This window comes from Carcharhinus amblyrhynchos, chromosome 23 (genome assembly GCF_965287045.1).
Source record: "Carcharhinus amblyrhynchos chromosome 23, sCarAmb.v2.hapA, whole genome shotgun sequence".
Lineage (NCBI taxonomy): Eukaryota > Metazoa > Chordata > Chondrichthyes > Carcharhiniformes > Carcharhinidae > Carcharhinus > Carcharhinus amblyrhynchos.
The window spans coordinates 24944433-24962589 of NC_137346.1; the positions used below are offsets into that span (position 1 = coordinate 24944433).

Consider the following 18157-nt stretch of genomic DNA (forward strand, 5'->3'; position numbering starts at 1 on the left):
AGGGGTGGGCAATAAGTGTTGGCCTGGCCAGCAATCCCTAATCCCGTAAATGAATTTAAAAAAATCAATGAACTTTTCATGTCTTATTTCAAATATGTAATAACAGCATCCAATCAGCTGACACTAATATATTATCAGTTATAGTTGGAGAGCACAATAGTAAATTCCATTTGATAAGTCAAAAGGTAGATGTGAAAGACTGTCCAACTTGAAATTCATAGAGGCTTTGGACATTTGTGCTGCTCAATGTGGTTGCTGCTCAAAACCTTAAAAATATACACATCTTTCATTTGACAACTTGAAAAACGATATCTTAATACAACTGAGTAAAGGAGGATTCTCCAGAATATTAAATGATATTATCATTTGTCCTTCAGTCTGAACATTTTTGACCATTTTTATTTACAATGGAAATCCATCTGCTCCTTATATAGCTACTAACAGAAGAATGATGACACTGAATATTTTATTTCAAAAATGAAAGGTAAAAGATAAAGGAGACTTTTTAGTGGGGGTGGAGGTGAATGGTGTGGTTAGTCCAAATGTGTAGGTCTCCTGTCGAGGAGCAGATTAATTTTGAGGCACATTGAACAGATACAATAAATATAAAACCACAGGGTATATGAAACATGACATCTATCACTTTAACAGCATACATCTATAAAACACTACTTTTCATGTTGCATTGTCAATAAACTTCCCTTTAAGTCTTTATTTCAACTGATATTGTCAAATGGAATCTTGAACTTATTAGCAAAATATTTCAGATCTTAAAAAAGGCCACAGAAAGCATTATTTCTTCCAATCACATTGAGCCACAAAACAGTAATCAGTAACCTTACAATTGCTTTTGTTTTAATAAATAGGCTGGACATAATACAAAAGTTAAGCCTAACTTACCCTTTGGGATTTGGCAGTGTTATTTTATGTTTGTTGGAATGGTAAGAAGTTAGTTGTCAACGAAAGTGTTTTCATCCTGGGATGAAGTATAAAAGTCAAACTTGATTGCAGCAAACTGTTAATGCAGCTCCAGCTGCTATAGCAAACTTTATCCAGTCCTTATAGGATATCTTAAATTATAGCTAAGACTATAAACACATCAACAGGTTCTACTACATGCCTTGTGATCATCTTAGCCCTGTTTTAAATTAATTTGTAACTTAAATCAGAGGGATTCTTTAATATTAATAAAAATTTGCAGACCTATTTTCACTAATAGTCAAAAAATGTTTCTCTGGAAGTGAAGTCATTTGGGCAAGGCAAACATGGGCCCCCGGTAAAAAAAAAGAAATGTTGTACCCTTGTCTGTGCTACTGAAGTTCCATTTTATAATCCACATAAAAAAGGGCAGCACTCCTTTAATCATCAAGGTCATTGACAGCAATCATTTCCTGAATGGTTTTAACTTCTAATCACCTGGTATAAGATCGCTGCCAGTTGAAAATGTCATGAATATTGTGAGAGCAAAATGAATCTCTTTTGAAGCTATTGCCTCTGCCACATTTATAAGACATGGAGTTTCCAGCTCCCACACATTTTCTTTTTGAAAAGCTTTTCGTTCTTTCCTCGGTCATGAAGAACTCACTGACAGATTTAAAATACTCTAGTAATACCTCATGACTCCATACAGAGGATCTGTTTTTCAAGAAGCCACAATGGCCACCATGTTTAGTTAACAATAGGAAAAAATGGGGATTGGTTTCAAAGAGCTCAAATGGCAGGGCTGCATCTGTTTCCCCTCTGCATGGGTCGTCTTGGCTGCAAATACACAGCACTGGCACTGCAACTTCATCCACATCCCGTAATGGATCATTCTTCTCCCAGTATAAGTCCCAGCATGGGTTGCTCTTCTTTGTTTGGCAGAACAATACCTCTTCTATCTCCCTTAGAGTGCGTGTGGCAAACAATTTATCCATGTCAATAATCTCACCCAGCACAGTGGCGTACCTGTGGAGTCGGTAAAATTATTAATAGTTACACTTTGAATTCTATAGTTAATTCCAACTTTATTATTTTATGGCGTTGAGAAAAATCTCTAGTTACTCTATTTTCAAGATTTGATGTTTGATTGATAAAATGTCAAATGAATTTAATCCCTAAGTAAAAATGCCCATGCTTGAAATACAAGATGCTGACTACCACCATGAAAATTGATGGGCCATAAATTAGCTTGATTACAAAAGAGTAAACTACTGCTCTAACTGCAACCTTCCTTTCCTCTGTAATATTCTTGATGCTGCCTCCCAAATTTGAGCTCCTCTTTTCCACAACTTCACATCTGAATATCTCCAATCAGGTTTCCTCCCTTGCCACAGCACAAAATCAGTCCTAATTAAAGCAGTATATTACTCTTAGTAATAATGGAGAAAATAGATGCTCTCACCTTTTTCAACCTCTCTGCAACACTTGAGATGGTTGGCAATACGATCCTCCTCTGATGCCTCTAAGTCCAGTGGACAGTCTTCGCTTGGTTTTTACACTTACCTATCTAATTATCCACAATATGTTAAGCATTGATTTTCCTTCCAACACCTCCCTGGTCCCCTCTCTACTTCTCCTGTCTATCGTATTTGGCCCCTACCCTAATTTCTGTGCCCATTGCAATAGATTCTACTCCTTCCCCAATCACTGCCTCAGGTTGAACCAAACTGTTAGCTCAGTGTTCTATTTAACCATGAACTGAACTTCCTAAGCTATCTCTTCCATTTCATAGAGACTGCCAACTTCCATTCCTGTATTAGCACTTTTGCTATTGCAACCCTCATCCATGCCTTTGTCACTTTTAGACTCAACTATTCTAATGCTATCCTGGGTGGACTCCAATCTTTCACGTTCTACACACTTCAACCTATTCAATTTTTTTAATCCATGGCTTGTCCCAAACAGATTTCAGTCACCCAATATCCCTGTATTGCTAATCTTCAAGTACTTTTCATTCATCTAACTTTGGCCTCTTGTGCATTTCCCATTCCCTTTCCTGTATCTTTGTTCTGGAATTTCTTCCTTAAAACTTTACTTTCATTTTGTTTAAGAACACTTCTTAAAACCAAACTATTTGCCTGTTACCTGTGTTAGGATTCCTTTTTGGGCTTTCTGTTAATTTTTGACTCATTACATTCCTGTCACGCCTTTAACAATGTTTGGAACTTTAAATTATGTTATAAGTGTTCTATATATGTTGTTAGCTATTGCATATTCCTAACCTACAATGTCAAACAATGAAGCCAGACTCTTAGTCACAGTATGATTTAAATTAGCAGTCATGTAACCAGAAAAATTGGAGCAAGTGTCATATTGGAAACAGAAGTAGAGCATGGCTATTTGGTACTTATTCACAAAGAAACTTACCACTTCAACATTTCTCCAACACTTTCATGTGCTGACTATTTAAATCACTAATTGATCCAATAACGTGGTTACTTGATCTTTGGTCCAGAAATTATGCAAGTCTCTATCCGTGCAGTTACTAGGCTTTATTTGGCTCACTTACCCTGTGTGTTTATATCAAATAAAGTCTAATAAATTGCTAATAATCGCTCGCCTCTGAAGTCACAAATAGATTTTGGTTTGAACTAGCTTTTTTTTTCATGTTTTACTTATAAGCGACTTATATTTCCTTTCTCTGTTTAAACTCTTAAGATTCTTGCATCATCGACATGTTTTAACTTTCATTCTACAAATGCAATAAGATCCAGGGATATGAGTGCAACAAGTAGGCAGCACATAAAAATAGTGCTGCATCTGACAGCACAGCCATGGGCTCAGATTTTGTCTGAGATGTTATTTATATCTCCTGGCCATGACTTGCAAGGATACAAATGACTCCCGTTGGGTAGTTCTTTTATGTACCCAATGAGTAAATGAACTCAAATCAACTTAGGGACAAATTAAGAGGGGTAGTCCTCCCAAAAAGGGGGGATGGCCTGAACAGAAACCAAAGTCCAAAGGAAACTTAAAACATTTAATCAAAATGTGATTGTAAGGGTCTGTAACACACAATGATTGAAACCCAGGAAAAAAAAGTGGAGCAGCAGCCTTAAAGAGCTGCATGTACGTTAAAGTTTTGGTTATGCTGGGGTATGGGGAGATTCAAAGGAGGAAATTGCAAATTCTGAGCCTGAGTGAAAATTTATCAAGCTCTCAAATTGTAAAGAAATATTCTGAGGTGCTTTGGTGAATTTACTTATGCTGGCAGAAAATGTTACTCTTTTAGTAGGAAAAGCAGTGTAAAATAATTCAGATTGCTGGTCAAGAGGGGGGCTCACATAAGAGTAATCTGTTTCGATCACAGAACCGTTGAGCAGTTGCTGGAGGTAAGGTCTCAAGAGTAATAGCATGCAATGGCAAGATCAGAGGTATCTGAAAAAATGGCAGCACCAACAGTATGCCATGAACTTAGAAGCAACCCTGGAAATTATTAACAAGAGGGGAATTGCGATTGCAAACTTCAGCACAAAAGTAAGGGCCAAGATTCACTGGCCTTGTTCGCTTTTGACAGGAATTCCAATGGCCTGTTGAATTGGGCGTCAGGCTTAAAATGGGACTCCTTATAGGTGTCAAACAGTTGTAATGCACTCAGCCTACCCTGCCAGCCCTGGACAGGTTCCCATAAATATGCAAAACTGCTAATATACTTGTTATTAGCTGGCTGGAAGCCCAATTCTCTGCCTTCACATGATATGCCCACTTCCCCAGAGACATGAAGGCGTGATTTGGTGCAGGTTCTGGAAAGTGAGGATCTGGTGCCATGGAATCTGAGGGGGGATGGGAAAGGAGGTAAGTACCCTTTTAAACTTTATTATGAGTGAACAGAGGGTTGTGGAAGTCACCTGTGAGTAGCGGCGGTTTGTGCTGGTGTGAAGTGGGGGACTCCTTGGGACAGGGGTGCCTTGGATGAACTATTTCATGGTGCAGTTAAACACCAGCAACACACTCAATCCAGTATGTTCCCTACAACAATCCATTCATAATGCGACCTTGCCCTTGCTTCATCTAATGAGCCATAGCTGTTGCCTCTTCTCTCTGAACTCTTTTCCCTCATTGGGCCTGACACTTTCATTAGAGTTCTCTCTCTTTCAGGTTCCACTGAACCCAAGCTGCTTGCACACCTCTAATCTCCCTTCATTGATAGCCCCACAGCAGATGAGAGAGAAGCATAGCTAAGGTCACTAAACACAAGGATCACATGCACCAGTAGTAACTGAATGCTGTGTTGCCAAACAGCCCATGTTACATCAAAGACTTCATTGTTCATATTATCAGTCAACGCTTCATGACGGCTTATGCACTCTCACTCTGCCCCGCAGCAACTCAGTCTGCCTTCATCCTTTTCCCACTGGATCACTTTTATAATATCAGATCCTTCCTGCAGATCACAACAGCGTTATGATAGGACTCTCATTTTAAACACTGGTTCATCAACAAACACGTGCATATCTGGGTTTCGTTAAGCTACAGTCAGTGGAATTAGTTCAGTTTTTCAGAAGGAGCCACATGCTTAACCAGAAGTTACATCAGCTCCATACAAACAGTTGCCACAGCTCACATAAGGAGGCAGAAGAGTCCCTCATTGAAGGGTTTTAGTGTAAACTCTATATCCTGGAAGGGACTGGCGGGGGGTGGGGGGTTGTTGGTGAGCACCATAGTAGTCTGCCATTTATCTGAAAATGGCAGACTACACCATGGCATTGCAACTGTTTGGAGTGTGGCAACTACCAGGAAGAAGGTGATGTGATGGTCATTCCAGTTCATAAACCTGGCATCCTTCTTCACCTCTGAGTGTACTTATGCCCTCTCACACTTCTACTAGCCCAAAGCCTCCTAACAACTGTCCATTATCTTCACTAAATTAGCTAGTCCCCCAGACGCTAAATCAAGGTGTGGCTCAGGGGAAGAGATAGTCACAGGCAAGGCCATGGGGCTCGTGGCCATGGAACCAATGTGTGATGTCTCTCTCTCTCTCTCTCTCTGTCTCTCACATGAGCCGGAACTCAAATATCCTGCCACATAGGCTCAGGTGGTGCCCGACAATCAGGTTGACGAGGGGAAAAAGAAGACATTGATACTGTAAGCCACATTTCTATAGGAGGCGCTGGTCTTATCATGAGCTGTCGAACAAAATGTGCCACTGAAGACTGAAGGGACCTGTGCCAAGTCAGAAAAAAGCCACAAAAAAAGCTATGAAGAAAAGTGAGATTGATTATAAGAGTAAACTAGCTCAGATTATAAAAACAGATAGCAAAAGTTTCTACAAATATATAAAATGAAAAAGAGTAGCTAAAGTAAACATTGGTCCTTTAGAGAATGAGAAGGGGGATATAATAACTGCAAATAAGAAAATGGCTGAGGCATTGATCGGGGATTTTGTGTCACTCTTCACAGTGGAAGACACAAATAACATGCCAAAAATTGATGACAGGAAGGTTATGGCAGGGGAGAACCTAAGAACTATCATTATCACGAAAGAGGTAGTATTTGGAAAGCTAATGGGACTAAAGTTAGACAAGTCTTATGGTCCTGATGAAATGCATCCCAAATTACTAAAAGAGATAGCAGGAGAAATAGCAAATGCAGTAGTGATAATTTACGAAAATTCATTGGACTCTGGGATAGTTCCTGCAGATTGGAAAACAGCAAATGTGATGCCACTATTTAAAAAAGGAGGTAAACAAAAGGCCTGTTAGCTTAACTTCTGTAGTATGGAAAATGCTTGAATCTAACATCAAGGAAGAAATAGTGAGACATCTAGATGTAATTTGTCCTATTGGTAAGATGCAGCATGGGTTTATAAAGGGAAGGTCATGTTTGACTAATTTGGTGGAATTCTTTGAGAACATTACATGTGCAGTGGACAATGGGGAATGTGTGGATGTGGTGCATTTGGATTTCCAGAAGGCATTTGACAAGATGCCTGCACCAAAGACTGCTACATAAGATAAAGGTGCATGGTGTTACTGGTAATGTATTAGCATGGATAGAGGATTGGTTAATTAACAAAAAGCAAAGAGTGGGGGTAAATGGGTGTTTTTCTGGTTGGCAATCAGGGATTAGTGGTGTGCCTCAGGGATCAGTTTTGGAACCACAATTGTTTACGATCTACATAGAAGATTTGGAGTTGGGGGCCGCTCCAGGGCCTATTGTGGGCGGGGCCTAGGGACGATTGGTGGGGGTGGGGAGTCCTGCTGCCACTCTGCAGATAAGATCAATCTGGGATGAAGGGAGGGCAGCACTTAGGGCAGGCTCATGGGGGGCTGGTCCGCTGCCGGTGGTTGTCTGACCCCGGGGGGGGGGGGGGGGGGGGGGGCAGGGTCAGTGGAGGGATCATCACTGCTGGGGGGGAGTAGGCTGGATATCGGGGTGCTCTGGTACAAAGGAGTCAGGGCTGGCCTGGAGATTGTTATGGCAGCTGTGATTGGGCCATTGGGGAGTGCTGGAGGGGCAGCACTGTGGAGTCCCGGGCTGGCCAGCAAATGGGGAGCCTGACGGATAGGGGCTACTGTGCATGTGCAGAGTTCCAGAACTGTCAGTTACTGGTCCCCGCCCCCTGGGTTTTTAATGATATTCATGGCTGGAACGTCTGCAATGCTCAGAGTGCGGAGATTCAGCCGAGAAGCTGAACTGACAAAACATTCAGGATCTAGAACAGTTTTCCTGCCAATTCAGTGCTTTTGGAGAATCACGGCAATGGTTTCCAACCCTTCCCATCAACCTTTTTCCCCTGTCCCATGACCAATATTCAACACCCCCCCCGCTCCCCCACCCCAACAAAGGCCAACATGACATCACACCAAGGTGATGGGCCTGAGTTTAACAGTGTTAGTGGGCCTCTTTGCAAGGCAGGAAGGTGATAACCACTCACTGTGAACAAGTATGCCTCAGATCCCTACCTCATAAGTGTTTGATAGGGGCATTTTCTTATAAGCCAAATATGGGAGTGGGGGAAGGTGGGGAAAAAGGGAGCAAGGTTTGGCCTCATAGATTAGTGATGCTGTGATACCAGGATGTCCCAGACTGTTGCGCTCATGGTGTCTCACTTCTGGGTGAGACTGGACAGCCTGCGAGAAGATTGTCCCTTCTCTTCACCTTGACTATGAAGGTTTGTGACAGGGTGATGGGGATTGTTGTGTGGAGGAATAACAGAGAGGCTGGTAGTTTGGCTGTTTGAGTCTTGCAAAGGTTAATGTAAAACGCTGGAGGTTAGGGACAGGAGAGGTGCCAGGGCAGACAGGTGGTACTTACCCTTGCAATTCAGAGGAGGTCATTCATCTTCTTGTAGCATGGAAGTCCAGTTGTCCTCATGATGCTGTGAGTGCTGATCATCTCCACCACTGTATGTTAGGCCTCCAACACTATGGGGGCGTTTCTTCCAGTCTGCTGTGCTATTTTTGTGTGCAGTGGGCTGAGAGACTCGAGCAGAGGCTGTTTCGCAGGCTCCCCGCTGGGTGCCACTGCCTCTGCGCATCTCCGTCAGCTAGATTTCCTGCATTGTCAGCTCCATGTAGTGGAGAGTTATTCAAGAGTATGGGAGATTCATTTTGAAACTCCTGCTGAAAAAAACAGCGGAATTTACTCCAGTTTTTGTGCGAATTTGAAACTTAGAATTCTTTTGGGAGAATCGCGCCCCCCCACATTGGTAGGTAGTCTCCTGCCAACACTTGGAAAGAGGGTGGCCCTCCTCTCCTTCCTGCATCCAGTCCACATCTAAATCCAGGAATCTTGGAGTAGCTCACCTGGCAGCCATGTTGCTGCTTGGAATGAGAGTTGGTGCTGAAGGGACCGTTTATATGCACCTCCTGCTTGGAGAGGACTAACAGGTTGATTCCTGACTCCAGCGAATCTGTTGCCTGTGGAACCAGGAAATCAGCATGACTCACATGGAGGGAGTGCCGGCCCATTTGAATAAGTTGAATAGAGTCTGTTCAGCGCTGCTGACACTGAATGTAAAACCGGTTTGGGTGAATTATGCCCAAAATGTTTATGCCCAAGATATCCTGTCATGCACTATTCATTGTCTGGTGACATACCGTTTTGTTTGATGCCCTCTCCTCCCCAGATGTAATGCTTGCAAAGCAATGACACATATTAACCTTTACTCAATCTTACAACAAAGGAAAAAGGATTGTGCAAGTATTTTGGGGCATCCTGACACTGCAAATACTCATGAAAATGTAATGTGTCTACAGGAAAAAAGGCATTTAACAGAAGATGGATCATAGTTATCTGAAAGAGAGCCTACAACTGTTTAAGAAGTGACCTCATCTGTAGGTCAATAGAACTCCAATAATAAGAGTGCTCCACATAGAATAATTATGAGACACTGTCTGCTTCTACTTTACACAATTCTCGATTTAGTAACAATCACTCTTCATGTAACTGATTGGGTAGACTCACCTGCTGAGCCAGGTTTTTTGGTAAAGGAGTAGTAACCAGTGATAAAGCCATGGTGATCCTGTTTCAAACCATTCTTGATACCTGAAGACAGGGGAGATGCAGGCTGCAGACGTCACATAACTGGAGGATCCACATTCACCAAGATAAGAGAGCAAAAGCCCAGCTCCTGTACTCTCACTTACAGTGAACAACCTGGCATTTGGATGCTTGTATCGAATGTATCTAACTGCTTCTCTCAGATCAGATGGATCACCAAACTGTTGCAGCTTTAGTGTAGTTAAAAGACTCCCATTGTGGCACCTTCTATTAAAAATCACTGGACGATAGCCACAATCCATGGCAGAGGCACAAAGCTTCAAAGACAAAGTAAAGAACAGTCAGTTTAAAACGGTAATAGTCAGGTCAAGAGTCAACAAAGATATGGATGACAGTTTCAACATGGTGGGATGCTCAACTCAATACAATACCAAAGCTGTAAGCAGCTTGGTTAGCCTCAGGCAGTTTCCAGGGTCAGTTGCCGGTTTCAGTGGCAAGGGACAGAGATTGTTGTGGAGCCAAAGTCAATGGGATGGATCTTATGGGCCCTTGCCAGTCATGTTTTCGGCAGGGGGGACTCAAAATATAATGAATGGCTAACTCATCCCTTTCTGTTCACCCTTTCCCTGACCTGATTCCCATAACGTGGGAATGCCCACTAACTAAGGCACCTACTAGCTTGCCTGCCCCTAGGGCTGTCAAGGGCTTCAAGTGGCCAATTATTAAGTGGTTACGATCCTTGCATTAAATCCAACCCAATGGGTTTGGTCTTGTGATACAAAGTTGAAAAAAATTTCTGCTCATTCAGTACTGGATGTCAGACAGACAGTCTGATAATTTAGAGATAATTTAATAATATAGCATATTAGTTTTGTTAGTGTTCTTTATTGATGAATGGAAATACATTATAGGTAAATAATTACAGACAACTGCTGTGAACTCAACATTTCATTGGTTACATGTATCAATCAGTACATGTCGCTTTGATTTAAAAAAAGCATACATTTTAGAGTTTGCCTTAATTGGATGGTTTCAAGGGTTTAACAAACATGGAACTTCTACTTTGTACACAAGGAAAAATCTTAGTTGAAATGAGCTCTCCTACACTTTCCTCACATGACATGTTTCCAATTAATATTCTTCTCTGCCTGTTGTATTATGTAGGAGTCATTAGACTGATTCGTACTGCAAAAACAATAGGATTCATTCAATTTTTAACCACTCAATTGCTGCAATCGTGTGATTGCTGTGTTGAAAATGCATAAGGGCAAAAACAAATTATCAAGTAGATTACAAAGTTATTATCAGTAGAAACTATTTAATTTATCATCATTTTTAATATAGTCATAGAATCATGGAAACCCTATAGTACAGAAAGAGGCCATTTGGCCCATCAAGTCTGCACCAACCACAGTCCCACCCAGGCCCTACCCCCCTATCCCGACATATTTACCCACTAATCCCTCTAACCTACGCATCTCAGGACACTAAGGGCAATTTTTAGCAATGACCAATCAACCTAACCCACACATCTTTGGACTGTGGAAGGAAACCGGGGCACCCGGAAGAAACCGATGCAGACTCTAGGAGAATGTGCAAACTCCACACAGACAGTGACCCAAGCCGGAAATCGAACCCAGGTCTCAGGAGCTGTGAAGCAGCAGTGCTAACCACTGTGCTACTGTGGTGCCCTTGATAATTCATTGATAATTCAATCCTAAACTATGGATCAATTTAAATAAAGGAACAAAGGCATGAAGAAGGAGTAGAAGGTTAATTTTCCAAAGATCACAGTTCACCTTTGGAGTAGCATTTTGAAGGTGATAGAGAGGACTGTGTTTGAATTTTGTGTAATTACTGATACGTTTCTTCCCACAGTCCAAAGATGTGTAGGTTAGGTGGATTGGCCAGGCTAAATTACCCCTCAGTTTCCAAAGATGTATCAGTTAGGTGGATTAGTCATGGTTATAGTGATAGGGCAGGAGGGGGTGGACCTGGGTAAGATATTCTTTCGGAAAATTGGTGCAGACTCTATGGGCCAGATAGTCTCCTTCCGCACTGTAGGGATTCTGTGGTTCTATCGATTGGATCTCGTGAGGATAACTTTATCATCTTTGTGGGATTTTGAGGTGTGGGAACACTTTGACAGCAATTCCCAATCGGCTCTCCATTTTTGTTTTTCCTTGGAGGTTTAAAAGAGGAGTAGGAAGAGTAGAGATTTAGGTTCAAGTTCGTTAAGAAGTGGGGTGTGCAAATATGACCCTGACAGTATTTTGTCAGTTTACAAATCCTTAAAAGAGTACAACAGATTTATATAACAAAAATAGTTGCAATAAAACTGTTTGCACTCTTTTGAATTTGTGAAAAATTGTTATACTCACACTATGACATCACCCTTGTTTCATTGCAATGATAAACAGCACAGCATGAAATATACACATATATAAAAACAGAGAATATGAATTGTAAATTAATATGATATCATATTGTTTGCACTTTTAATGGATTGTTACCCTATAGTTTGTATTAGTGAGGAAACGGTGTTAGGGAAATTGATGGGAATGAAGGCCTATAAATCCCCAGGGACTGATAATCTAAGGGCAGGATCTTGAGTCATCTGAGTTTCTCTCCATCTGTGAGATTGTCGCAGGGGCTCAAGATCTAGCAGAAATTGGAAATTGCAAATCCCACTGGTGATGTAATCAGGTTCACACCAATAATAGGCATGAAAATGATTTCAACACATTTTAAATCTGATTAAAGATCCCCCTCGCCAGACTTTTTCCCTTCGCGAGATTTTCATATGTTACCAACATGATGCCATCCAGACATAAACGTGTCGAGTTGATCCCTCTGGTGGCACAAAAGTCACTGGCTGGAAGGCCCACTTGAGATAGGTCATCTGAATAAAGTAAAAGATTTTCCTATCCTGCTGCAGTGAATGGAAATGTAGCTGGGCACCATGTTCTCTGATCTCGCTGCCGCAGTTGCATGGCATAAATGACTGGTAAGGTAACACCCATTATATCCCCCAGGAGAGAGGGACATGGCAAAGCAGTGCCCCAATGCAGCAATGCCAACTTCTGCAAGGGGCAGTGGCAGGGTGGGCCTTAAGGGGAGCCTCACATGTAGGACTCATCTATTGGGGTGGTAGGGGAAGAAGACACAGGGAGCAATGGGGATGTTGGCTAGGACAGTGTCAGCTTGGATTTATGAAAAGGAAATAATGCTTGACAAATCTACTGGGATTCTTCAAGGATGTAATTGGTAGAATTAATGAGGGGAAGCCAGTGGATGTGGTTTATTTGGACTTCCAGAAGGCTTTTGACAAAGTTCCACATAATGTTAAATTAAAGTGCATGTGGTTGGGAATGGACAGAAAACTGGTTGTCAGACTGGAAACAAAGAGTAGAAATAAACAAGTCTTCCTCCAAATGGCAGGCAGGGTACCACAGAGATCAGAGCTAGAATCCAACTGTTCACAATATATATCAATGATTTTGATAAGCGAACTCACTATAATATCTTCAAATTTTCAGATGACACAAAACTGGTTGGAAGTGTGAGCTGTGAGGAGGATGCAGAAATGTTTCAGAGCAATTTGGACAAGTTAAGTGAGTGGGCATTGCAGATTTAGTATAATGTGGATAAATATGAGGTTATCCACTTCGGTAGCAAGTACAAGAGGGCAGATTATTATTTGAATGGCTATAGATTGGGAGAAGGGAATGTGTAATGAGACCTGGGTTCTTGTAGACTAGTCACTGAAAGTAAGCATGCAGGTGCAGCAGGTGGTGAAGAAGGTGAATAGTATATTGACTTTCGTAATGAGAGGATTTGAGTACAGGAGCAGGGATATCTTACTGTAATTATACAAGGCCTTAGTGAGATCACACCTGGAATATTGCATGCAGTTTTGGTTTCATTATCTGAGGAAGGATGTTCTTGCTATGGGGGAATGCATGGAAAGTTTACCAAACTGATTTCTGGGATGGCGGGACTGACACTTGAGGAGAGATTGAGTCAGTTAGGATTATATTAGCTGGTGTTTAGAAGAATGAGGGAAGATCTCATAGGAACATATAAATTCCAACAGGACTAGACAGGATAGGTGCAAGAAGAATGTTACTGATGGCAGGGGAGTCCAGAAACAGGGATCACAGCACAAGGATGCTGGATAAACCATTAAACTATAGAGGGAAAGTGGAAACAGGTTGCTGAGCTGGATAATCAGTTTTGATCGTAATGAATGACAAAGCAGGCTCAGAGGACTGAATGGCCTACTCATGTTCTTATTTTCTATGTTTCTATAAAACACGAGGATATGTTTAAGTATCAAATAATTTAGTAAAAAGGAACAATTAGCAAGCATTACACTTAAATGTAAGTAACTATAGTCAGTTAACCTGTGCATGATTTTACAGAAAATCAATTCAGGAGTATTTAATGCACTATGAACTAATTATCATTTTGATTTTCAGAAAAGTCTCGTTTCAAGAACAATATATGTTCTTTATTGGTAACAGTGCAGTTCAATGTAAGGATCAAAATTAAAAGAAACACACTTCAGAATCTTTAATAAAATATGGATTGCAACTAATGCTCCAATATTGCACTTTTAAAGGAGCTGATCTAACTTGAATCTGCCGACTGGTTACTATTAACAATCGATGCATATGGGAGCTAATTTGCAACTTGGCAATTTTGTGCTATGAATTAGTGATGGCCTTACAAGAATTCTGATAGCAATCTCACCTCAAATTCATCATTCACAACCGTATACACTAATCAGACTAAATCACATTGTAATTATATGTTTAAGTTAGTTACTGTCATATTCAGATGAATAATTGTCATATTTGTAAGGGCAAGGAAGCATATTGCATTTATCTGCTACTTCAGATGAATAGTTTGATTTTATTGCAAAGTATGTCATAGTGCTATCTGCTAATATTTCCCTTTTGGTCACAAGTTGTGTGTTGATCTTAAATCAAAGCAATATACCAATGGCCAAATGCTCAACAATTTATATTTCAGACTCAATGACAAATGGACACCTAATAGATACACCTAGACTATGATTAAATGGAAATGGTTATAAACAGGAACATTTTATGCCTTGCAATGTTTTCTTGAACAAAGAGGATAATTTTATATCAGGGCTTAATTGACTTGGGGGGTAACCAATCTTTGATATTTAGCTGCTACAATTTCAACAATTTCATGTAGCATGTATAACTTCATTCAGGATGTGTGCATGACATTTTTAAAGATTTCATAAATAAGGTTTCATTATTCAAACGTATGTTCATGGCTTGGAAGCAAACAAAATATTCATGATTTGATCATCTTGAGAAATATATCAACCAGTTTCACTCTAAAACCATGCTAACGTCATATAAGAAAATGTTGGTCAAATATTTTGCCTCTGCCAATCTATTAAGTAGGGTTATTATTAATGGACCACTCTGATGCACCCCCCGCCCCGCCCCAGTCAGCTTTCTAAATTAAAAGTCTTAGGAAATATCACATTACACTGTCTCAAATGAAAGAGCACGTTAAAATCAGAGGGGAAATGAGTCACTGCTGACACAGACTAACCATATTTTAGGAGAGTCTGAAGAAATTTTATAACTTCCAGATTATTTGATGATGTTGTGAATCACAGGGAACATAGGAAGTTATATAGTATTGCAAATTTCACTAAATTTGAACATGTATGTATGGACATCCTCTCGCAATTATGGAATTCCATGCAAAGTTGGTACACATTTCTCAAAATTTCAGATGTTTCTGCGACATTATAGTGGATAGTTCTGTAACGATTAAGGCATAGAATAATCAGACCATAAAATCTTAAAAATTACGAGCATAAGTAGGCCATTTGACCCATTTAGCCTGCTTTGCCATTCATTAACATCATGGTTGAACCGATGTAGCCTTAACGCCACTCTCCTACCTTTCACTCATAATCCTTGACTCCCTTCTCTCTTTCTAACTTAGCCTTGAATATATTCAATGACCCAGACACCATTACTCGCTCGGAGAAAATTTTCTTCTGAGAGAAGAAATTCCTCCTCGTCTCTGTCTTAAATGGGAGATCTCTCATTTGTAAACTGTGCTCCTTACTTCTAGAATCCTCCATGAGAGGAAACATGCTCTCAGCATCTACCCTGTCAAGACCCTTCAAAATCTTTGATGTTTCAATAAGATAACTTCTCATTCATCTAAACTCCAATAAATACAAGTTCAACATGCTGAACCCCTTCTTATCCAAGGAGGAGCCTAGAGAACCTGCTCTGAACTGCTTCCAATGAAATTATATCCCTCCTTAAGTATAGAAACCAAAACTGTTTGTAAGTACTTGAGGTGTGGTCTCACCAGTGCCTTGTACAGTGTATAGCAAGACCTCCCTAATTTTATATTCCACCCCTCTTGTAATAAAGGCCATATTTATTTTCAAATTAAAGCCCTGATTTTTTTTATTTCATTGTTGGAATGTGGACTTCGCTGGCTAGGCCAACATTCATTGTCTGTCCCTGATTGCCCTTGAAAAGTTGGTAGTGAGCTGCTTTCTTGAACCATTGCAGTCCATGTGGTGTAGATATACCCGCAGTGCTGTGAGGGAGAGAATTTCAGGATTTTGACCCAGTACCAATGAAGGAACAATGGTATATTTCCAAATGAGGATAGTGAATGGCTTGGAGAAAACTCCAGCTGGCAGTGTTCCTATCTGTCTGTTGACATTGTCCTTTTAGACGGTAATGGTCATGGGTTTGAAAGTTGTTGTCTGAAGTTCCTGCAGTGCATCTTGTAGATGGTATACCCTGGTATTACTGTGCAGTGGGAGTGAATGTTTGTGGAAGGGATGCAATCAAGTTGACTGCTTTATCCTGGATGGTGTCAAGATTCTTTAGTGTTGTTAAAACTGCACTTATTCAGGCAAGGGGACAGCTCTGATGAAGGGTCATCCAGACTCAAAACCTTGGCTTTATTCACTCCCCACAGGTACTATCAAACCTGCTGAGATTTTCCAGCTTTTTCTGATTTAGTTGTTGAAGGGGAGAGTATTCTATCGTATTTCTGACTTGTGCCTTGTAGATTGTAGACAGGTTTTGGGGAAGCAGGAGGTGAGTTACTCGCTGCAGGATTCCTAGCCTCTAAACTGCTTTTGTAGTCAAGTTATTTAACTAGCTAGTCCAATTCAATTTCTGGTCAATTGGCAGGATGTTGATAGTGGAGAATTCAGTGATAGTGATGTCAATGATTGTCAAGGAGTGATGGTTCATTTCTCTCTTCTTGGAGATGCCTGACAATTGTGTGGCACAAATGTTACTTTCCACTTGTCAGCCCAAGTCTAGAAATTGTCCAGGTCCTGTTGCATTCAGACATGGACTGCTTCAGGACCTGAGGATATCAAGAATGGTGCTGAACATTGTGAAATCATCAGCAAACATCCTCATTTCTGACCTTCATTGATGAAGCAGCTGAAGATCATTGGGCATAGGACATTGCCTACCATTTGGGCAGAGTTCAAGATAACATCGTGAATGTCCTGAGTTCACAAAATTTAGAAGGTTATTTAAATTATGGATTGTTGTATCAGCAGTTGATGTCATGCTGGTGATTTCTGCAGATATCGAACAATTTAAAAATAACTTGGAATCTTTTCCCTCTGACAAAGTCAATCAAGATTCTACAATTAAGGTTAATTTTCAATCACTCAGAACAATGTCATACAGTAGCCATTCACCATTATAAAATCTCACCTTATCTGAGATTAAGATTGCATTTATATTTGTAACGGAACAAAGTGCAGCATTGGATTGGAAGAGGCCCTCAGCCCTCCAAGCCTACACCAATCATGATGCCTGCCTAAATTAAAACCATATGCACTTACGGAGTCCATATCCTTCTATTCCCATCCTATTCATGTATTTATCTAGTTGCCCCTTAAATGTTGCTATCTTACCTGCTTTCACCTCCGCCCCATGCAGCACGTTCCGGACATTTACCACCCTCTGCGTAAAAAACTTGCCTCACACATCTCCTCTAAACTTTCCCCCATGCACCATAAACCTACGTCCCCTAGTACTTTACTTTTTTACCCTATGAAAGAGCATCTGACTATTCACTCTGTCCATGCCACTCATAAATCTTGTAGATCTCTATTAGGTCACCCCTCAACCTCTGTCATTTCAGTGAGATCAAAGTGAGTTTATCCAACATCCCCCCATAGCTAATACCCTCCAGACCAGATAACATTCTGGTAAACCTCTTTTGTACCTTCTCCAAAGCATCTACATCCTTCTGGTAGTGTGCGACTAGAATTGTACACAGAATTCTAAATGAGACACAACTAAGGTTCCGTACAGCTGCAGCATGACCTGCCAATTTTTATACTCAATGCCCCAACTGATGAAGGCAAGCATGCCGTACGCTTTCTTGACTACATTATCCAGCTGCGTTGCCACTTTCAGTGATCGGTGGATATGTATGCCGAGGTCTCTCTGCTTGTCAATATTCCAAGGTGTTCTAACATTTACTGTACAATTCTCACATGCATTGGACCTCCAACAATGCATTATCTCACACTTATCCAGATTAAACTCCATCCACCATTTCTCCACCCAAGTCTCCAACTGGTCTATATCTTGCCGTATCCTCTGACAATCCTCTTCACAATCCGCAACTCCACCAATTGTTGTGTCATTGGCAAATTTACTAATCA

General features: G+C 40.8%; 1 protein-coding gene across 1 annotated transcript in view; it reads right to left on the bottom strand.

Annotated features, from left to right (window-relative positions):
* Positions 1 to 377: 377 nt before the first annotated feature.
* Positions 378 to 18157, bottom strand: part of LOC145357472 (protein ABHD15-like) — a 49315-nt gene continuing 31535 nt past the window's right edge. Inside the window, exons 2-3 of the mRNA XM_080210839.1 lie at positions 9391 to 9743; positions 378 to 1947 (exon numbers count right to left, since the gene is read on the bottom strand). Coding sequence (XP_080066965.1) covers positions 1413 to 1947; positions 9391 to 9743 — 888 coding nt within the window. The 3' untranslated portion in view covers positions 378 to 1412. The remainder of the gene's footprint in view (positions 1948 to 9390; positions 9744 to 18157) is intronic.